Source organism: Helianthus annuus, chromosome 1 (assembly GCF_002127325.2).
Source record: "Helianthus annuus cultivar XRQ/B chromosome 1, HanXRQr2.0-SUNRISE, whole genome shotgun sequence".
Classification (NCBI taxonomy): Eukaryota; Viridiplantae; Streptophyta; class Magnoliopsida; order Asterales; family Asteraceae; genus Helianthus; species Helianthus annuus.
Genome location: NC_035433.2, coordinates 125,448,653 through 125,469,940, shown reverse-complemented (window position 1 = coordinate 125,469,940; position 21,288 = coordinate 125,448,653). Strand labels below are relative to the sequence as shown.

General features: G+C 36.7%; 2 protein-coding genes across 2 annotated transcripts; both read left to right on the top strand.

The window, feature by feature from the left end:
• Nucleotides 1-223: 223 nt before the first annotated feature.
• Nucleotides 224-4,675, top strand: LOC110876687 (elongation factor P). The gene is made up of 11 exons (XM_022124852.2): nt 224-580; nt 1,660-1,690; nt 1,791-1,804; nt 1,904-1,954; nt 2,137-2,206; nt 2,279-2,351; nt 2,815-2,882; nt 3,041-3,164; nt 3,738-3,777; nt 3,860-3,927; nt 4,348-4,675. The coding sequence occupies exons 1-11, from the start codon at nt 338-340 to the stop codon at nt 4,352-4,354; spliced, it is 789 nt and encodes a 262-aa protein (XP_021980544.1). The 5' UTR covers nt 224-337; the 3' UTR covers nt 4,355-4,675.
• A 9,208-nt stretch (nt 4,676-13,883) lies between these two features.
• Nucleotides 13,884-17,580, top strand: LOC110876680 (tubulin alpha-5 chain). The gene is made up of 5 exons (XM_022124847.2): nt 13,884-14,118; nt 14,839-15,053; nt 15,123-15,322; nt 15,413-15,921; nt 17,097-17,580. The coding sequence occupies exons 1-5, from the start codon at nt 14,006-14,008 to the stop codon at nt 17,410-17,412; spliced, it is 1,353 nt and encodes a 450-aa protein (XP_021980539.1). The 5' UTR covers nt 13,884-14,005; the 3' UTR covers nt 17,413-17,580.
• The last annotated feature ends 3,708 nt before the right edge of the window (nt 17,581-21,288 follow it).

Below are 21,288 nucleotides of genomic sequence, written 5' to 3'. Positions count from 1 at the left end.
GCATTATAATATAGTATAGATATTAGTTAATAGATAATAAACGAGCCGAGTCCGAGCCGAACTCGAGCTTAAGAAAATACCAACGAACCGAGCTCGAGTTTTGAAAACAAAGATCAAATCGAACCGATCTCAAGCTCGAGCTCTTATTAATCGAACTTGATCGAGCTCGTGCTCGGCTCGTTTGCTTACACAAGTAAATGATAAACCGTGCTCGGCTCGTTTGCTTACACAAGTAAATGATAAACAAGACAGTTCTAAACCCTGATGCGGTAGTACCTTGGGGCTCCACTAAAACGCACAGCCGATCTCACGCCGGAACTTCTCACCGTCCCCAACAATGAGAGCCATCATCGGCGCCGCCGTAGCAGCGGAACATAAACTTACTCGTCTTGCCAAAACACTTTACTCTTCTTCAACTCGTAACTACTCTATAACCATCTCCACACACAACACCACCACAATAATTCAATCTGAGCCGTCGATTTTCTCCGCCGATCGTTGCCGCCATCCGTCTCACCAACTTCTCTCTGTCCCGTGGTCCGCCAATCAGATCCGGTTCGCCAAAGCTCGCGGCTCCGATGTGAGTTTTTTTATAAGCGTGTGTGTGTGTGTTGAGAAGTTGAGATTTTCCTGAAATTGAATGCTACATGCAAATTTTTCATTGCGTTATTGAATTAAAATAGGAAAAGTTTTATTAAGTTCAGTGATTTAGGGTTGAAATGGTTATATTCCTGCCTGAAATCAAGTTCATATAGATTATGTATGTTTATAGCATATGAGAAACAAATACCAGTAGGGTTTGGATTTTGAATATTTGGGTCTTTTGTTTCACGATTGAAAAAAGAAGCGTGTTTAGATGAAATATACAAGTAAAAATAGCGTGTTTAGATGAAATATACATGTAAAATTATTTATAAATTTTCTACTATTTTATTGCTAAACATTAAAAAGCGCGCGGACGCTATTTCGTCGCTACGTAACATATAGGTAACTTGTCGCTATCGTTCTCTATTGGCTATTGACAACTATGCTCCGGCGTGAGAATAAGTATCTGTTTGTCACCGGAAAACAAGTATGTAAGAGAGGGACTACTGAGAGAGTGAATCACCTGATTTGTGTGAGGTCACCTGGATATATACACTAGGTATTGTTGTTGGCATCACTTCTTTGATTGGTGGTCAAGTAAAGTAGTAAACATGCATTTCATACGGCTTGCCACGTAGACAGAGCATCACGAAAGCGTCCGACACAACCCGTATCCCTAGATCTGGAGTTCCGGACCCAGTGGGTCTGGTATCATATTTCTTCAGCATGTGGATTATGGAGCATCAATACCAAGGGTTCTAACGAGTGATCCAGGGTTTAACCTGGGGATTATTAGTACTATCAACATTTTGTACTTTGGTACAATCATTTCCCAAATGACTGTTTTCAAGATTTTCATTGGTGCAAATTTCTCATAAGGAATTGAATTGATTCCCATACCGTTGAGATAGATTGTTTAATTCCTGCATAATTTCTAATTTTTAACTAGTGCGGTGTGCTTAACTGGCCCTATTTTGAGATCTTTAGAACACTGAAAATATACGGTTGCTAAGGTTTCTCGTAAGATATTTTCCTAAGATAAGAATATAATCCCGGGCTGATAATTTCGTGCAGGTGAGACCAGGAAATGTCATTGAAAGAAAAGGTTTGTGTTAATTTTATTTTTTACTTCTACGAACACCAGAAAGACCTGATTATAGACTCACGGAACTGTTTCTACCTTGTTTCGCATTCATTCGCTTCAGGAAAAGTTTACCAGGTAACGTTTTTGTTAATGCTAATCAAGTAGTTTTATTTGAATAAACTCTGTGTGTGTTACATTGTACCACCCTTATTGACGAATTTGATCGTGGTCTAGGTTGTAAAAGCACAACACTCAACTCAAGGAAGAGGAGGTGCTATTATACAGGTTAAATCTCTCTATGTGTTCATTTGTGATTATTCGTTTTCATGCATTGCTGTGTTAATTTCCCCGTGTTTATTTCGAATTCATTATCGTTGAAGACAATGAAAACTTGATGTATGTGTGTTAATCTTACGTTATTCCTCTTGATCTATTTTAAGTCTCTAACTTTCTTAAATTATCAACAGGTAGAGCTTCGTGATGTTGATAGTGGAAACAAAGTGAATGAAAGGTTTCGCACAGACGAAACTGTTGAAAGTATGTATTTTCACTTTCTGGTTTGATTTGAACACGGAGAGTGTTTACATTGATTTCTGGCCTTTGATGCAGAAATATTTGTTGAAGCCAAATCTTACACTTATCTATACACTGATGAAGAAACTGATACGATTGTGCTAATGGAGTAAGTTTTTCTTGTTTAATTTTCTCATTCAGCTAAAATATATTGTTAACCTTAAATTACAGGTGGCAAATTTGACCCGTTACTTATGAATCTGTCGATTCGGGTTATTGTATTTTATTTTTATCTCAAATGGGTCAGAAGGGTAAAATAAGAAGAATTTTGTTAAAAGGAAACATGTAAATAGTGCAAACGGGTCGGGGTCGGGAGTCACCCAAAGTTGATTCTTATGTATAAATATTCAAATATCATTGTATTAGAATGTCTAGATTATTATTTAAATGATATGATTTTTCTAATCATACTCAATACACTAATTATTTATAAAAAAAACCTTGGACAAAAATGTTTCAGGTCGACCCAACCTGTACCAAAATATCGGTTTCGACTCATTTTGCTATCTCTAGTTTGAATAATTTCAAACAATACTAACTACATCATATTTTAATGTTCTTGTTTATACTAGGCCTAACACTTTCGTACAACTGGATGTACCCAAGCACCTATTTGGAAACTCTCTTGCATATTTAAAAGGTGATGAACTACACTTTCGTATATATTACGCAAAATCACTGTCTCATAGTGTGTGCCTGTGATTAAATTAAACAGTCGCAGCCTTCTTATCTTTTGTTGATGCTTATTTCTCATAATTTTCAACAATTTGTTACTAAAACATGTTTTATGAAAAAAAGACGATATCACCGTCTCTGTGGAGCTTTTTAATGATAGGCCTATGTCAGCATCGGTACCTAAACGAGTTACATGTACTGTGGTGGAAGCACAAGTCCCCATGAAGGGCATGGGAGCTACCCCTCAGTATGTTTCTTCGTTATCTTTCTGTAAATATTTCTGGTTATATTTAACATATTAATTGAGAGAAAAGAGTAAATTACAGAAATCGTCCTTTATGTATGTCACTTATTGCAAACTGTGTCCTTTATCTTCAATAATTACAGAAAACGTACTCGATGTTTGCAAACGTACTCGATGCTTGCAAACTCTTACAAGTTATGTCCTTTAGCCCTAACTCAGTTAATTTTTGTGGTTAAATCTAACCAAATAGACCCCACATGAGGGTATTTTTGTGGTTAAATCTGACCAAATGGACCCCACATGAGAATAAAATGACCAAAAATACCCTCATGTGGGGCCCATTTGGTCAAATTTAACCACAAAATTTAACCGAGTTAGGGCTAAAGGACATAACTTGCAAGGGTTTGCAAACATCGAGTACGTTTTCTGTAATTATTGAAGACAAAGGACACAGTATGCAATAAGTGACATACATAAAGGACGATTTTTGTAATTTACTCTAGAGACAATGTAGCATAGTTTATCAAACTTATTATAGTTGTATTTGAATATCTTTCTTTTCCATATTTGTAACAGTACCAAAAAGGTATTACTGGACAATGGCCTTAGAGTAGAGGTAAGATTATACATATACTGAAAATGTGTTATGTGCCTTTCACCTGAACAAGTTTTTATTTAATATAACAAATTATTTGTAGGTACCGCCACATGTTGTAACAGGTGATAAGATACTCATTGACACCACCAACGACTCGTACATAAGCAGGTGCGTTTGTATCCTATTGTATTTTGCGGAATTTATATCATTCTACCTTTTGCAGAGAATTCAGATGAAACTTAAGAGTAATCTTTGTTTGCCAAATCATTGAGATTATATACGGTATAAGCGGTTGGAATATATTAGGGTTGGGCCCATTAGTTCAGCCCGTTAGGGTCAGAGTTCTTGAATGCATGTTTATGAACCATCTCAATGAAAACTCTCTTTGTTTGCCAAATCATTGAAATCATGTAGAGAAACTTCTAGAAACCGATAAGAAGTTACGTGCGAAAATAATGAAGTCTATTTACCTAAGAGTACTTATTTATATCATTATTAATTATTATTTGTAGAATGTATTTTTAGGTGTACAATGACCTATATTGCGCGTGCTAATGTCCGACTACATTTTCCATTTTCTCTTAACAGGGCTTGAGCTCACTCTTAATGACTCAATTGACGTCACACCAAAAGCACAATATATAAGAAGATATAGGTTTGAAAATCAAAAGGCCGAAAACATTTTTGTAGCGGAAGTTCTCATTCATAATGGAGTAAGTTTTTCTTGTTCCATTTTCTCGTTTAGCTCCAAAGCTATTGTTAAGCTTAAATTAAAGGTGGTAATTTTGTCCACTTTACTTTTGTATCGATTTATTCAGGTTATGTTTCATGTCTAATGGGTCAGATGAGTAAAATAAAAGGAAACATGTCAAATGCACACCATGATCAAATAATTTTGAGTATGTGATTTAAGTTTTGTGGGCTCTTTAGACCATGTGTAGTGGGAGGGGAAGATAATGCCCCACCCTTGGGCATTTTGCGCAATGTGGCGGTCCAGTCTGCATGTGTGCATTATAGGACATTATCTTAAAAGGGGTGTAGTGGGGCTTGAAATCTTGCAATGATTAGATATTCTAATATAATTAAATAAAAAAACCATTAAAAAAAGCTATTGGTCATCCATTTTGAATCAGACGTTTAAAATAGGACGCCCCACCCATTTTTTTCAAAAAAAAAAAAAAAGTGCCCCCAGGGGTGGTCCCAAGGCGTGTTTGGGCCTTTTTTTTGGGGAAAAAACGCCAAAAACTCCCCAGTACGGGTGGTCTTATGTTCTTTCATTAACATTCCGCATTAATTAAACTCTTTATCACTTCAAATCTTTGAGAGACATTTTCCGGATCTTAGTATGAAAAGTTCCTTTCTTAATTGATTGAAATGTTTAGCAATAATTGTTTGTTGACTAGAAAGAATCTTGGAATATAAGTTCTTTTAAAACCTTTGTTTACTGTTTTTTAAGTTTGTTTGATTCATGATCATGAGGCTATAGGGTGTGGGGGTCATGGTTGAGATATGATTTGCCACCTAGGAACATGAATGGAAGGCTACAACACCCCTTTGATCCACCATGGTTTGCATGGATTAAACCATGGTAACCATGGTCCTCCTTTCCATTTTTCAACAAATCATTTCTTTTTTTCTTTAGACAAAGATAAATTAAAATAAATAAGGGGCTATTGGTTTGGGTCATGACCACACCCTTAGGGTAGTGGTTTTGAATGGTGGATTAGAGGTGAGTTGCATGACACTAACATGGAAGGTCATGGTGGTCATGAGGGTCATGACCACACCCTATAGCGTGACTCACCCTCACCATTACTATACAAAATCACTTAAATTTTGACCCTTGCATCGTTTTTTAATTTTTAAATATATAATCATAATTTTTATCGAGTCTAGAGCAAATCAGTTCTTAGAAATCAATCAAGAAACCAAAACCCTTAATCTAAAGCAAAAACACCTTTGTAAACCAAATAATTCAAACAAATGTGCAAGCTAATCTAAAGCGTTTCCAAATCAAACCCTTACAATTTTTAATTTGAATCGAAAGTTTAAGCAAACTTTAAACAATTAATTGCTTTAATCCTAAATCACTTTAAATACCGCTAAACCAAAATAAGAAAAATAAAAAACAATTTAAATACCGCTAAACCAAAAGAAGAAAAAAAAAAAACAAAGAGCTGAGGTTAGGCCTGTCAATGGATGGATATGGATTGGATCATGATCTGATCCATTAATGATCCAACTTAAATGGATCATGATCCGATCTATGATCCAACATGATGGATCGTGATCCGATCCATATCCAAGTAATTTTAAATGGATGGAGCACTATCCGGATCGATCCATATAAAAAATATAATTAAAAAACCTCAAAAAATTAAAAAAAACTCACAAACAATAAAAAAATTTGTAAAAATAAAAAAAAATCTAAAAAATTTTAAAAAATTCTAAAAAAACTCAAAAAAATTCTAAAAAATCTAAAAAAAATTAAAAAAATCAAAATTTAAAAAATTCGTATCAACAGTTTGATAAACTCATAAACTTCTACGAGACCTCTACTTTTCCGATCTCTTTCACGATAAAATATCAAACACAGTTATTTATATGTCAGTATCTAGTTTACATTACCCTAAACTGATCGATTGCATCTAGTTTATTAACTTCACATACAAGTTAAAACAAAAAGAATAAAGTTCCAAAACAAAAGTCACAGTTTGATTTTTTAGGTCAAGAACACAAACTACAGATGCTCACAATCAGCAGATTAGTAATGAATTATTGCAACAATCAAGATGCATTTTCAACACAACAACCCACAAATTAAACTCATCTAAAACTACACATATGAAACAAGCAAAAACAATAAGTTTTCAAGAACAAAAGTTACCAGCAATCTGCTTGCAGAACTGATCCCACCAATCAACAGAGCCCTCTAAAAAAAAACTCTAAAAAACCAAAAAAAAAAAAAATCTAAAAAAAATCTATAAATTCTATAGCCATGAATGAGATTCTATTTGTAAAGTTCCTATATATGCAATTGTATATCATAACCATCAACTCCATAACAAAAATGTAACTAAACAAAAATAAAAAGTAGACGAAATATTTAAAGAAGTCAACACAATGTTACGAATAGTGCAAACATTAACACATTGTTACTTACTTGTAATGTAAACAATAAAATCACATCCTTTCTACTCTATCCAGCCATTGGTTGTGACCAATGCTTCAACAAGCTCTGGAAGCATGGAGGATCGTGTTTCATCAATTATCCTTCCTCCCACACTAAAGGCCGATTCCGACGCAATTGTTGTTGCCGGGACTGCCAACACATCCCTTGCGATTTTTGCCATGATTGGATACTTGGTAGCATTTATTTTCCACCATTGCAACAAAGAAAAGTCGTTTGCTCGAGGAAACAATGGATCGTCAAGATATGTATCCACCTCGGATTTTTGTTGCTCACCACCATGAGGATCTTCTTTCTCACACCACTTATCAAAATCATCATACTTATCATTTACCCTAACATTGCTATTATCCATCTCCCATTCATCAGTCTCACCATCGATATTATTACTATATTCTAGATATAAACTCCCCAAAGCCTCACTTACCCTAGTAACATATGCTTTGCCTCCTTCCTCACCATACAATTTCTCATAATGATATACAACCATCTTTAGCTTAAATCTTGGATCAAACACAATGCCTAGAGCTAGAACCAAACTACATTCATCCCAATACTTTTTAAACTTTTCCTTCATCGGGCCCGCTAATGCACGCAAATAGTCAAGATTACTCTTCTCCCAATTACTAAGATCAAATTGCAAATCACAAACATCCGGAAAAAAGACGTTTGAAGTAGGAAAGTTTCGCCCCGTAAAGTGTTTTGTTGCATTATAAAATCCTTCTAAACATTTCTTGATCGTTGTTGCAACTTCCCATTCTTCCCTACTAGGATTATGATGGTAATTTTTATCAAGATCAACTAACCGCTCCAAGGCTTTTCTCATGGATATTGCCGCATCAAGCATCAAGTATGTAGAGTTCCATCTATGTTGAACATCTATTGGTAATATCTTTGGACCGTTCAACCTAACTTGATTTGCTGCAGTATCAAACTTTTGTTTTGCATATGTGGAATTCCTTAAATACCTTATTGTCAGTCTGATTTTTTCAAGTAGTCCTTGTATCACCTTCAATCCATCTTGTACAACTAAATTTAGTATATGAGCACTACATCGTACATGGAATAAGCTGCCTTCCAAGCTTAATAAAGATTTTTCTTGAAGCCAAAATTTCAATTTTCTAACCATCACATCATTCGAAGAAGCGTTATCTACTACCATTGCAAACAACTTCTTATCTAAGTTCCACTCTAGTACTAGATCTCGAATGAACTTAAACAAGGTGTCACCATCATGTGGGTATTCTATATGCCTATATGCAAGAATCTTGTTTTTAAGTTCCCAATTCTCATCTATGAAGTGAGCAGTCAAACATATGTAAGCTAAATTTTGGTGATCAGAAGTCCAAATATCAGTTGTGAGAGTTACTTTGCTGGAAACGCTTTCCAAGAAAGAATACATCTTCTCCTTCTCTTCTTTATAGATACTAATTATATCTGATCTAATTGAATTCCGGGAGTGAATAACGAACTCGGGATTTAGCCCATGAGAATAAATCCGAAAATACTTATGGTCAACCATCGATAAGGGATAGTTGTGCTTGATTAACATAATAGCAAGATCTCTCCTGCTCTTTTCTTGGGTAAACTCTTGGGTAGTTGCATTTAAACTTGAATCCGAAGCTCCAACAAGTTCTTTATGTTTTCTTTTCAGATGGTTTTTCAAATTACTAGTCCCGCTATCTCCTACAAAACTTGAACCACAATGGTTACAAATAGCAACAACTTTTCCATTCGGTTTCGTGATCTTTTCAAATGAATTCCACACAGTTGATGTTAGCTTTCTTCGGGCAGAAGTTCTAACTTCATTGGTTCCACTTATTGACTCCTCAAACTCGGCTGTTGAAAGACTATCCATCTACCTTCATAAGTCGTAACAAGCCTACATCATTATAAGATCACAATGGTAAGTTCAAGTTTTGATGGGTTGGGCAAAACACAACAAATGATGATAAAAATTATCAAACAATACACATAAGTGTGCTAAAAAATACTAATCAAAATAGGCTACTGCAGTACACTTCAAACTTGTCAAGTAGCTAAGCTTAAGCCTTATTTTAGTATGTTCACCCTGTCAAATGTAAATTAGATGCTGATGTATGAACTGAAATTGGTTTTGAACTCGAAATGAAATCAGTTTGGTGAAAGCGGTTCCGGTTTTAAACTGAACCACCGGTTTGATATCGGTTTGGGAACCTCCCTCCTGCTGAAACTGGTTAAAAGCGAACCGAATCAATCCTTTTTCGATTTGAAACTCGTTTCGAAACCAGCCAATTTGGTTTCATCAGGCATGTTATATGTATATCAACGCCATTTCCCTTACACTAAACGCTGCTACTTGTTACTTCAAAACGAGTACTGTATGTGTTAAAAGCAATTAATTTCTTCAAACAGAACATTAAAAGCAACGCCATTTCTTCAAACAATTACACAACAAAATCAAGAATCAAGAAACAGAGGTAATATATTCAGCAAAACCTAAACACAATTTACATCAATTAAAACATCGAATCAAAAATTTTTAAACCTAACAAAGCATGAAAAAACGAAACATAAGTGAGAAATTTGTGGAATCAGTGTGAGAAGTTAAGAGGACTTACGGTGGTGGTAGTTGCGAGCGGCCGTAGTGGCTGAGAACGGTGGTGGTGGCTGCAATTGGCGTCTCCGAAACGATGATTGCGGTGGATTGGAGGTCGACGGAGGTGGGACGGAGATGGTGGAGATCGACAGTGGCTGCGAACGGTGGTGGTGGCTGCAATTGGCGTCTCCGATGAAACGATGATTGGCGGTGGATTGGAGGTTGACGGAGGTGGGACGGAGATGGTGGAGATCGACGATTGCAGATAATATGAAACCCTAAGAGAGTGCCGTTTGTTTCTCCTTTTTTCTAATTAGTAATGGATAGATCCGGATGGATCATGGATCGATCCATATAATTAAATGGATAAATGGATTGATCCATTGGATTAACTAATGGATTGGTGGATATTTTTTATGATCCAATAAGTGATTTAAATGGATCAAATTGGATTGGATATGGATCAATATCCAATCCATTGACAGGCCTAGCTGAGGTGATTAGATCGTCTCCTATGGAGCAACGTCTCACGCCATGTGGCATGGGGTCCGGCGTGAACGGTGGGGAACACCACGGAACGGTGCGGGGTTGATGGTGACGTGGTTGTGGAACCGGCATGGTAAGGTTTGAATTGTCTGGGCCCTCACATCAATGGTCATTTGACCGTTCAAAAAGTAAAAAAAAAGTTAATTTAAAATTTTCAAACAAAATCTAACAGAGTTAAATGCGGTCTGCGGTTTGCGAAAATTGCAGACTTAGTCCCAATGGTTTACTAATTACAGGGTTGGTCCTAGCAGTTGTAATTTTTGCACTCGAGTGATCCTTATCACTAACCTCTGTTAAATTTCTCAGTTAAATTGATGTTAAATGACCAAATTACCCTCAACAAGTAAAAAATTAAAAGTAAAATATAAGAAATAAAAAGATCCCTCTCTGAAACACCGTAACCACATCAGCCATCAATGGCTTTTATCACCCTTTCATCCCTTAAATTTTGGAGTTGCATCAATAAACGTTCACGGTGAAATAACTGGTTTCTTTTTAAGTCTTTTTGAGACACTACATTTTATTGCCTTTGATTAAAACACACATCTTCAAATTTGATATTCTAGCAAGAACAGCCGATGTAGATTAACAAGATCAACATATTGACATCAAACAACCTTTCAGTTTTCGAATTCTACAACCACCACCTGCATTATACCCGACCACTACCACCAGATTCGTCAACCCCGGCTACCACAATCCATCTCCGAACCCTTACACGGAAACAATAATCAAAACGCCGCCTCATCACCGTTTAATCATCACCATCTACACAAACCTCCGGCGCCGCACCAACTCTACAACCACCCCCTGCACTACCAGAACTGTAAGGAGGCACAGTCAAAAACGACAAATCCAAATGCAGTTGTACCGTCAGCTGGATCACTTGATAATGTAAGAACCTGTACCAATTTTCTTTGAATTAAGGGTTTGCAATTGGAATTCCTGTTGTGGAAATATAAGGTTTGCAAGTGTGGTGGCGCTGATGGTGGTTACCGGTGTTAGAGAGATAGATAGAGGTGAAGAAGATTAAAGAGAGAGAGGTGAAGAAGATGATGGGTGGGCCCCCCTTATATTTTTTTACTTTTAATTTTTTAATTGTTGAGGGCAATTTGGTCATTTAACATGAACTTAACTGAGAAATTTAACAGATGTTAGTGATAAGGACCACCCGAGTGCAAAAATTACAACTATTAGGACCAACTATGTAATTTGTGAACCATTGGGACCAAGTCTGCAATTTTCGCAAACCACAGGGACCAACCAGACATTTAACTCAAATCTAATATAAATCAATTCCTCTTTCACCTTTTTACACCAAACACCTACTTTCTATCCTCTTTTTTCTCAATTTCTCACCTTTTATAAATTTTCATAAACTTTTATTTAATCCATGTTTCCTTGGCGCAATATAGACCCAAATAATCCTTATGAAAGCATACCGAATACTCCCAACACACCAAATACCCCAGAAACACCAAACTTTCAACTCAACCCCTGCCTTTTCGCCGGTTGTTATCGGTCGGGCATGGAACAAATTATGGAGTCGCCGCAAGCCGTAGCTTCGAACTTTTATTACCAGTACTAACTAAACATTCAAGGTTCACAAACCGACATACCCGAAACTCAACCTGATGCAGTTCAACCAACGCAAGCGGGTCCATCAAAAGAAAAACAAAAACGAAAGCATGGAAAGAAGGCAGACGACGCCCGCCCATTGAAAGAGGAGCCAAGAGGTGGACGGTCGCGGAGGAGACCGCTTTGGCTCGCACTTGGGTTGACATCTCGGAGGACCTGTATACTGGTATATAAATGTTTTTTTTTTATATTATGTTTTATAAATCATACATTTTTATATGTTACCTTTTTTATATGTAACATATATATTTTTTATTTATTTTAATATTTTGTTATATTTATATAGTTATTTAAGTAAATTAGTTTTTATAAAAAACGAGCCGAGGGTCTCTCTGTAATATTTTGTTATATTTATATAGTTATTTAAGTAAATTAGTTTTTATAAAAAACGAGCCGAGGGTCTCTCTATCCCTGGGGATAGAGGCAGTGGCGGAGTTTGACCAAAAGTTCCGAGGGGGCGGAAAGTTATAGGACTCAATTTATATATTGGATAAGTATTTAGGCAAAATAATTGGGGGGACAATCCTATATAATTTTAAAATTTTCGGACGAAAAATAGGAAATTTTACACTTCTAACCGAAACATTCGGGGGGGGGGGGGGTGCACCCCCCACTTTACTCTAAGCTCCGTCAGTGGATAGAGGCAAGGTCTGTCTACATCGCACCCTCCCCAGACCGTATAAGTAGCTTTGCTATTTGTGGGATTTAATGGGTGTGGTTGTAGTTTTTATAAAAATCAAGAAATAAAAAAATGAGTAATGATAAAAAAATGATCGGGGTAGGGTGATATGGAGTGAAAGGGACGTGAAACCAAAGTAGTGGTTAGTGAAAAAAAGTGAAGGAAATGGGGGAAATGATATATAAGTGAGGTGAGAGTTACTTTATGACGTGACGGTGATGTGAAGTGAAGGGTCGTGAAACGATAGGAGATGACGTTAGAACGGATATGCATGATGCAATGTGGTGACGATTTGACAACGTTGGTGATGTTATCCGAGGATTAGGGTATGTTGTGATCGTGTGAGAATTCATGATTAAAACGATAATCCTATTCTAGTTAAAAAGACTTTTCAAAAACTTCCTATCGTAGGCGTAAGACAAAAAGTAACTATTTTACCAGATATAAAAGTGATAGTACATTATTATTGAAACCAAAATATCTAATGACAAGATATATCACGCGACATCAACATCTGTATGACTATAATAAGTTGTACTCACAGACTATAGCATGTGCCATTGATTCCTTGCTTGGTCACATATTACAATTTACACCAAAGTCCACAATTATGAATATAACGTTTTTAAACCTTCAAGAAAAAAACTATACACATTTGAATTGAATTGATCGGCTTCACAATTTACTCGTTTATTGACGCTAGGTTAGAAATCCCTTATTTACGAATAAATAAATTATTGAATAGATAGTAATAAAGATTTAATAATTATATAACAATATTTTAAGATCTATACACATTTTAAATAAATTAATTGGCTTATTGACGATAGGTTAGAAACCCTATCTTGAATAAATAAAATATTAAATAGATATTAATAAAAATTTAACAATTATAAAACTATATTTTAAGATAAAATATGATTAAAGTTATGTATAAGTAAGAACTTTTATTTATAAACTATGTTTCATTACTATTGCTTTTTTTCATTTAATTTTTAAAATTAAGAAAAAAAATACGAGGATGAAATAAAAGAAGCGGGAAAGAAAAAATTGAGTTCATAAAATTGTGACACGTGACACAACCAGTTACTTATTTACCAATTCATTGATATTATACTTTTTTATAATGGTAAATCTTTAGTAATATGAATTAGTTATGTTATAATATTTTTTGAACGACCAACAAAAGCTCGATCACCCGGCTAAACCCAATAGATAAATATCAACGGACCCAGACGACGCTGGTGACTCGGCCACCACCATTTCAAAGAAAACCCATCACTCAAAGACCAATTATGGTAAAAACCCTGACACAACCCATATCAATTTTGCATTAGGTGATACTTGCCGGTGTATCGTAAGGTCGGCGGTGAATTATGTTATAATTAACGAGGAAGGAATTGATATAAAGTTATAAATGAAGGACTAATGGTGAAAATAGTAAGCCGGCTGGGGACGGTGAAAGGCTGGCGGAAGTGGGTGGGTGGAGCCACACTTGCAATCGAATCTTATCAACTGACTATATTTCCTCTTCTTCACTCCATCGATCACACCATTTCTACCGACACATCGTAGTAGATCAACTCAACTGATTCAACCACACAGAGAGAGAGAGATGAGGGAGATCATCAGCATACACATCGGTCAAGCCGGAATTCAAGTCGGCAATTCATGTTGGGAGCTTTACTGCCTCGAACACGGCATTCAGCCTGATGGCATGATGCCTAGGTTTTTTCTCATTCTTCTCTTTAATTTTAGTTCGTTCTGTGTGTATGAATCGATACATTTTGTGTTTTGGTGAATCTGCTGTCAAATACTGTTCGATTTTCGTTCTTTTTGGGTGTTGAATCGATTTAGTTTGTGTTTTGGTGAATTTGCTGTCAAATTCTGTTCAGTTTTCGATCGTTTTGAGTAAATCTGCGCGTATGAATCGATTTAGTTTAGGTTTTGGTGAATTTGCTGTCAAATTCTGCTGTTAATGTTCGTATCAAATCTGTTTGAGTAAATCTGTGTGTTGAATCGATTTAGTTTTCGTTTGACGATTCTAAATTATTTTGGCGTGTAACTTGATGGATCTGGATTCGCGGAAATTTGTGCGTTAGGGCTTGTTTTTAGGGTTTTTACGCTACTGAAACTGAAAGTTAGTGCTTAGAGGCGGTTGAAGTGAGTCACATTAGGGATCTGAAGCTTCATGTGGATTTCGATGATAACCTATTTATGATTTTGGATAGATCAGTTAGAGATCTGTGTTTGACTTTCTTGTTGACTTATTTGAGTGTAATGCAGTTACATGTTATGACTGCTTTCCTGTACGGATTAATGAGAATTGCAGTAGTTTAAATACTGATTTGCTCCGGATCTGTGATAAATTCATTAATTTTTGTGGTTGAGTATGCACTATTAGGCCGTTGTCGTCCTTGACTCATTTATCGTTTGCCTTTTTTGCAGTGACAATACACCTGGCGTTGCAGATGATGCATTTAATACGTTCTTTAGTGAAACCGGTTCAGGAAAGCATGTTCCAAGAGCCATATTTGTTGATCTTGAACCGACTGTCATTGACGAAGTCAGGACCGGGACCTACCGCCAACTTTTCCACCCTGAGCAGCTTATTTCCGGGAAGGAAGATGCTGCTAATAACTTCGCAAGGGGTCATTACACAGGTATGTATCTGAATTCATATTTATCCATCTGTGAGAAAAAAAACATTGAAAAATCTTTGTATGTTTCAGTTGGGAAGGAGATTGTTGATCTATGTCTTGATCGAGTAAGAAAGCTAGCAGATAACTGCACCGGATTGCAAGGGTTTCTGGCTTTCAATGCAGTTGGTGGAGGTACTGGTTCTGGTCTCGGATCCTTGTTGTTGGAACGCTTGTCTGTTGACTATGGAAAGAAGTCAAAGCTCGGGTTCACCATCTATCCTTCCCCTCAGGTATCTATAACTGTTATACATTCTGTTTCACTTAATGTTATCGCAACTATTAGTGTGTGTATGTTTATCCAATCTTTGTTTGATTTGTAGGTCTCAACTGCAGTTGTCGAACCCTACAACAGTGTTCTTTCTACACATGCTCTACTTGAACATACTGATGTGGCGGTGCTCTTGGACAACGAAGCCATTTACGATATCTGCAGGAAGTCACTAGATATCGAAAGGCCAAGTTATACCAACTTGAACCGATTGATTTCTCAGGTCATATCATCTTTGACCACATCCCTCCGTTTCGATGGAGCCATTAACGTTGATATTACAGAGTTCCAAACCAATCTTGTGCCATACCCTCGTATCCATTTCATGCTTTCTTCATTTGCACCTGTGATCTCCGTTGAGAAAGCTTACCATGAGCAGCTTTCTGTTCCTGAAATCACAAATTCCGTTTTCGAGCCCGCAAGCATGATGGCTAAATGTGATCCGAGACATGGAAAGTATATGGCTTGTTGTTTAATGTTCCGTGGAGATGTTGTTCCCAAAGATGTCAACGCTGCTGTTGCAACAATCAAAACCAAACGCACCGTGCAGTTTGTTGATTGGTAAGGAACCAATTTTGTATAAGTGATAAAATGGGTAGCCGTAGGGGTTCAAACAAGCCGAGTCGAGCCCGAGCTCGGCTCGGCTCGGTTCGAGCTTTGTTTTCAAAGCTCAAGCTCGGCTCGTTGGTAGTTTCTCAAGCTCGAGCTTGGCTCGTTTATTATCTATTAATTAATATATTAAATAAAAATAATAAATAATAGACTTGTTTAGGCTCGAGAGCTCAATAAGTGAAGCTCGGACTCGGGCTCGTTTACTAAACAGACTTATTTTTAGGTTCGGGCTCGGCTCGTAAACAAGTTTAAATTAGCTTGGCTCAGCTTGTTTACTAGACAACTTTAAATAAGGGTAAATGTTATTAAATATTAATAAACACTTATATTACACATAGTTATTAAAAGCGTTAAGCGCACCCAAGGCGCATAGGCCTCGCCTAGGGCCTAGGCGCAAGGCGCAAAAAAAGCGCGGGCCTGAGAAAAAAAAAGCGTACAACAAAAAAAAATATAAAATATTTTTATATAATAGAAAATTAATACTATTCTTCAAATAAAATAAACTAAAGCTATTGTATAACATTTAATATCGTCTATTTGGTACCAAAATTTATAAAATGCTAGTTTATTAGTGTAGAAAAGTAGTTTCGTTAGATAAAAGTAGAAATCTAGCTAGAATCTTGCAAGGATTTAGAGAATTTGGCCGAAAACTCTCAGGAATCTAGGAATCTCGCCGGAACCTGCGCATGAACCATCACTTGGAGAATTAAAGCGCAATTGCCTTGACTTAAGGCGCAATTGCCTCGCCTCGCTAGGAAATTGGGCCTAGGCGCAAGAGGCGATGGCTTTTAACAACTATGATATTACACTAAGGCTCGACGAGCCTGACGAGCTTCACATGCCAGGCTCGAGCTCGATAAATAAATGAGCTTCATTTTAAGCTAAGGCTTGGCTCGGGCTTGATAAGGCTCGGCTCGTTTCGAGCTTTTTCTTGAGCCGCTCGGCTAGTTTGCACAGGTGGTATGGTGGTCTGGGTAGGGTTCAAATGGTATATTTTTTACACGGGGTTAGGTTGGGATTTATTCAAAATTTTAGATTGACCCATTAGAGATGAATATAACGTTTTTGCCTGTTTAGGGTGTTAAATTTGGGACCTGGTATTCATATTATGGTTTTGATAACAGGTGTCCAACTGGTTTCAAATGTGGAATCAATTATCAAGCACCAACGGTGGTACCGGGTGGAGATCTTGCAAAGGTTCAGAGAGCGGTTTGTATGATCAGCAACAACACAGCAGTGGCTGAGGTGTTTTCACGCATTGACCATAAGTTTGACTTGATGTATTCAAAGAGGGCGTTTGTTCATTGGTATGTTGGTGAAGGAATGGAGGAAGGCGAGTTCTCAGAAGCCCGTGAAGATCTTGCAGCTCTCGAGAAAGATTATGAGGAGGTCGGTGCTGAAGGAGTGGATGATGATGAAGGCGAGGACGAGGAGTACTGAAGTGGTAACTTGTTTTCGACTATAGAGGTGTGAAATTAATCAATTATGGATAATTGGTTTTCTAAGTTTTTCCATTTGTTATAAACCATGTGTGTTTGCTTATAATTTTTGTGTACCAAGTGATTTTCAAGAATGTGTTTTTCATCATGAGTGTTTTCTTTGTGGTTATCATGGTTGTTAAGACACATAATCACTCTAGACTAGATAATCAAATGTCGTCGTCATCATCATACTCGGTAAATCCCACCAATAGCAAAACTAAGGTAGGGTCTGAGGAGGGTAAGATGTAGACAACCTTACCTCTATCTCATAGGAATAGAGAGATTGCTTTCAGTGAGTCCCCCGGCTCGATAGTAGTTTTATATCAAACCTTGGACATAAGGCACATAACACTTAACAAATGGTACAAAAGCCGATTAGTGCATGTACCCCCTTGTCTTTCGGCTATCAATGCCACATGATGCATGATTAACCGTCCTTCGCTTTTTAACGTTATTTTCACGAAATTAGTAAAATAACGTTAAAATTAGTGCACTTTCACTTTTGCCCCCCGATGACCCACACATATATTACATTATATGCGCATACTGTAAGCGGGGCGTTAGATAATCAAATGTATTAAATCCAAATATTGATTATAAATTAAGGCTAGATCAAAGATGAGTTTAATATTTATCACACACTTAGTATTATTTTTTCCGTCGACTAAATTTATGAAGTCTTAATTTAAACCATTTTGAAAATCAAATTTATAAAAGATGCAATCCTGGAAAATGGGAGTGGGGTCCGTGAAATTTGAGGACATTATGCGCCCCATTAGAATTAGAAGCTCAATAAAGTTCATATTTAACCTAGTTAATTCTTATTTAGGACCTTAAGCTTTAACAACGTAAATTAATTAAGAAAAACATAATAAACCACTCAATGAAAAGAAAAAAAGATTTAGACATCGTCGTTTGATGTGGCTACCACTACTAGTACTTGATAATGATACTCTATTTAGGGGTGTGCATAGGTTGGTTTGGGTCGGTTTTGACCAAAAACCATAACCATAACCATAATCATAACCATAACCGCGATGTCGGTTATGATGGTTATGGTTATTCGGTTTTGATGGTTGTAGCGGGTCGGTTATGGGTGGTTAACCGTATATTTAGCTTAGCTAAAAATAGCTTTTTTTTTTAAATGGAATAAATTGTTATTGCATATTTGTATACATTAGTATATTACATAGTATTAAAAAATACATATAATCTCTAATATTAATACCAATTATTATCGAATATTCAAATAAAATGATATGATACATTCCATAAATTCAAATAAACATTCAACCAAAACCACAAAATGATTTGAAAAACTCATAAGTACTAAAAATCTACAGTCAGAAACATCAAATATTAAAAATATGGTGAAAAGTCATAAATCCTACAAAGATTTATTACATGTCGGTTCGGTTATGGTGGGTATGGAAAAAATGATAACCATAACCGACCCGCTACTTTCGGTTTTCAAAAAAACATTAACCGACCCACCGGTTTTTTATTTGGTTCGGTTTTTCGGTTCGATTTTATCGGTTAATTCGGTTATGGTTCGGTTAATTCGTTTTTTTGCACACCCCTAAGTGCATTTAGTGTGTCTGAGTTGCATCACACCAATTTTCAATAAATGGTAAAGGTGACGTGGGCTTTAAAAACAGGTATGTAATGCAAGTCTAAACTGTGGACTAAAAGAGAATTTGGACAATAAATGAAAGCCCGTACTTCATACTTAAGGAAATTATTACGGCGAGGCCCATTGTTGATTGAATTGAGTGAATCTACACAGACACAGTGAATCAAAAGAGTTGCTTATATTGATAGTCGTATACAGTGCAGTTATTAGAATTTTCGAGGCCCAAAGCGAATTAAAAATTCGAGACCCTCATACTTTCGGTTTGTATCTGACATGAAATATATTAGGAATAAACTTATAAAGCACTTAACCATTATATAAACTAGATGATTTCCCTAATTAAATAATGTTGGGATCTAATACATAAATCAAATATAAGTTAGTAAAAAAAGTTTAACCTAATAAATAACAACTTACATTATGTGTGAAAGGAATTAAAACGTGCTACTTATTTTAAGTATACTACTGTTATTTGTTAGAAACGATTTTTTTTTTAAATAAAATTTTACATGGACGTATCATGTTAAAAATTGTGTGGACAAAATATTTTAGCTTATTAAATTAAGAGAGGTGATTAAAAAAGATGCATTTATAACCCTTTATTAAAAGAGTGAGTGGGGTGATTAATAATTTTGAAAATGGGTAAAAGGTGGGATTCGAACCCAGCCCTCTACAAAAACCAAATCTTATTCTTACCACCAGACTGCACTTGTTTTAATGTTAACAAATATCACCGTAAATATAATATTCTTTTGAGTAAACTGCCATTTTGGTCCCTGTGGTTTGGACACTTTTGCCATTTTAGTCCAAATCTCAAACTTTTTAAATCTGGGTCCCTGTGGTTTGCATTTTGTTGCCATTTTAGTCCAAAATTCAAAAACCCTATTTTTAACTGTTGAAAACTAGTTGTTTTGTCTTTTTGTGCAAGGGCATTTTTGTCCAAAATGGTAGTTTTTATTATAACTAATTAATAAAATAAAATAAAAACTCAAACCACCTCTCTCTCTCCCTCTCTCTCTCTCTCTCTAAACTCTCTGCACACTCCCTCTCTCTCTAAACACACCTCTGACTCTCTCTCTAAACTCTCTGCACCACCACCACCCCCACCCCCACCACCGCATCATCCCCACCACCACCATCCCACTGCCGCCAACACCACCATCCGACTGCCGCCAACCCTCCCAAACCCTAAGATTTTTCATTTGCTCAATTTTCTTTCTCTCTCTAGAAACCCTCTCTACGGTTCTCCCACCCTCATCTCCGAAATCTCTTCACTGATTGGCCAAAATCAGCCGCCAATCCCTCCAAAACCGCCAATTCCTCCAAATTTACCCCCTTATCGTCTGCTAGTTGCAAAAGTTTCAATTTTTCTCCAACTGAGGAGTGTGCGGCGCTTGAAACTTCGCTTGAAGGGTCTGGTTTGCTGAAGGAGGCGGTCTCTTTGGAAGTGAAATCGACTTCTACACCCTGCTTAAATCCTACTGAAGTTGAAATCGGGGCTAATTTGTGTCCGATTATGAATCCTCTTGCTCAGCCGCCTCCCCCAAGTTTTGTTGGAAAGCCTCAAGAAATTCAGGATTTGGAGCAGAATCAAAGGAACAAGTTGGGGGTTCTGGAAAGTCTGCCTCACCTAAGCCCAAGAATGGTCGATGAGCACCAGCAGAATTTTGCGAAGCAGAAGACAAAAGGTAAGCTCAGGTGATGCTGATCTGGATGCCATTCGTGCCCTGCTCGTTGCACAAGATGCCATTCCTGGTGTTGGCGGCAGTGGGATGGTGGTGGGGATGATGCGATGGTGGGGGTGGTGGTGGTATTTTAGAGAGAGAGCAGAGTTGTATGTTGAGAGAGAGAGAGAGGGATTTATTATAATTGAGTTATAATAAAGAGATAATAAATCTAAAATGACCAAAATGCCCCTGAGGGTAAAGACAAAATAGCAGGTCATTAATGGGAAATCTGGTCAAATTTGAAATTTGGACCAAAATGGCAACAAAAACCAAACCACAGGGCCCTGGATGTAAAAAGTTTGAAATTTGGACTAAAGTGGCAAAACTAGCCAAACCACAGGGACCAAAATGGCAGTTTACTCTATTCTTTTTTTATAAATATAGATTTATTTTTATTTTTGGAGGCCCTATTTTTCGGAGGCCCTAAGCCGTCGCCTAGCCCAATTACACTAACGGGCCGGCCCTGGTCGTATAA

Bases quoted from the DNA above. Each gene is read 5' to 3' on its own strand.
- LOC110876687 (XM_022124852.2), top strand. From the start codon at position 338: ATGAGAGCCATCATCGGCGCCGCCGTAGCAGCGGAACATAAACTTACT. The intron at 1,955-2,136 runs GTTAAATCTCTC...AATTATCAACAG, and splicing joins GAGGAGGTGCTATTATACAG to GTAGAGCTTCGTGATGTTGA. The intron at 3,165-3,737 runs GTATGTTTCTTC...TATTTGTAACAG, and splicing joins GGCATGGGAGCTACCCCTCA to TACCAAAAAGGTATTACTGG.
- LOC110876680 (XM_022124847.2), top strand. From the start codon at position 14,006: ATGAGGGAGATCATCAGCATACACATCGGTCAAGCCGGAATTCAAGTC. The intron at 14,119-14,838 runs GTTTTTTCTCAT...CCTTTTTTGCAG, and splicing joins CCTGATGGCATGATGCCTAG to TGACAATACACCTGGCGTTG. The intron at 15,323-15,412 runs GTATCTATAACT...TTTGATTTGTAG, and splicing joins CCATCTATCCTTCCCCTCAG to GTCTCAACTGCAGTTGTCGA.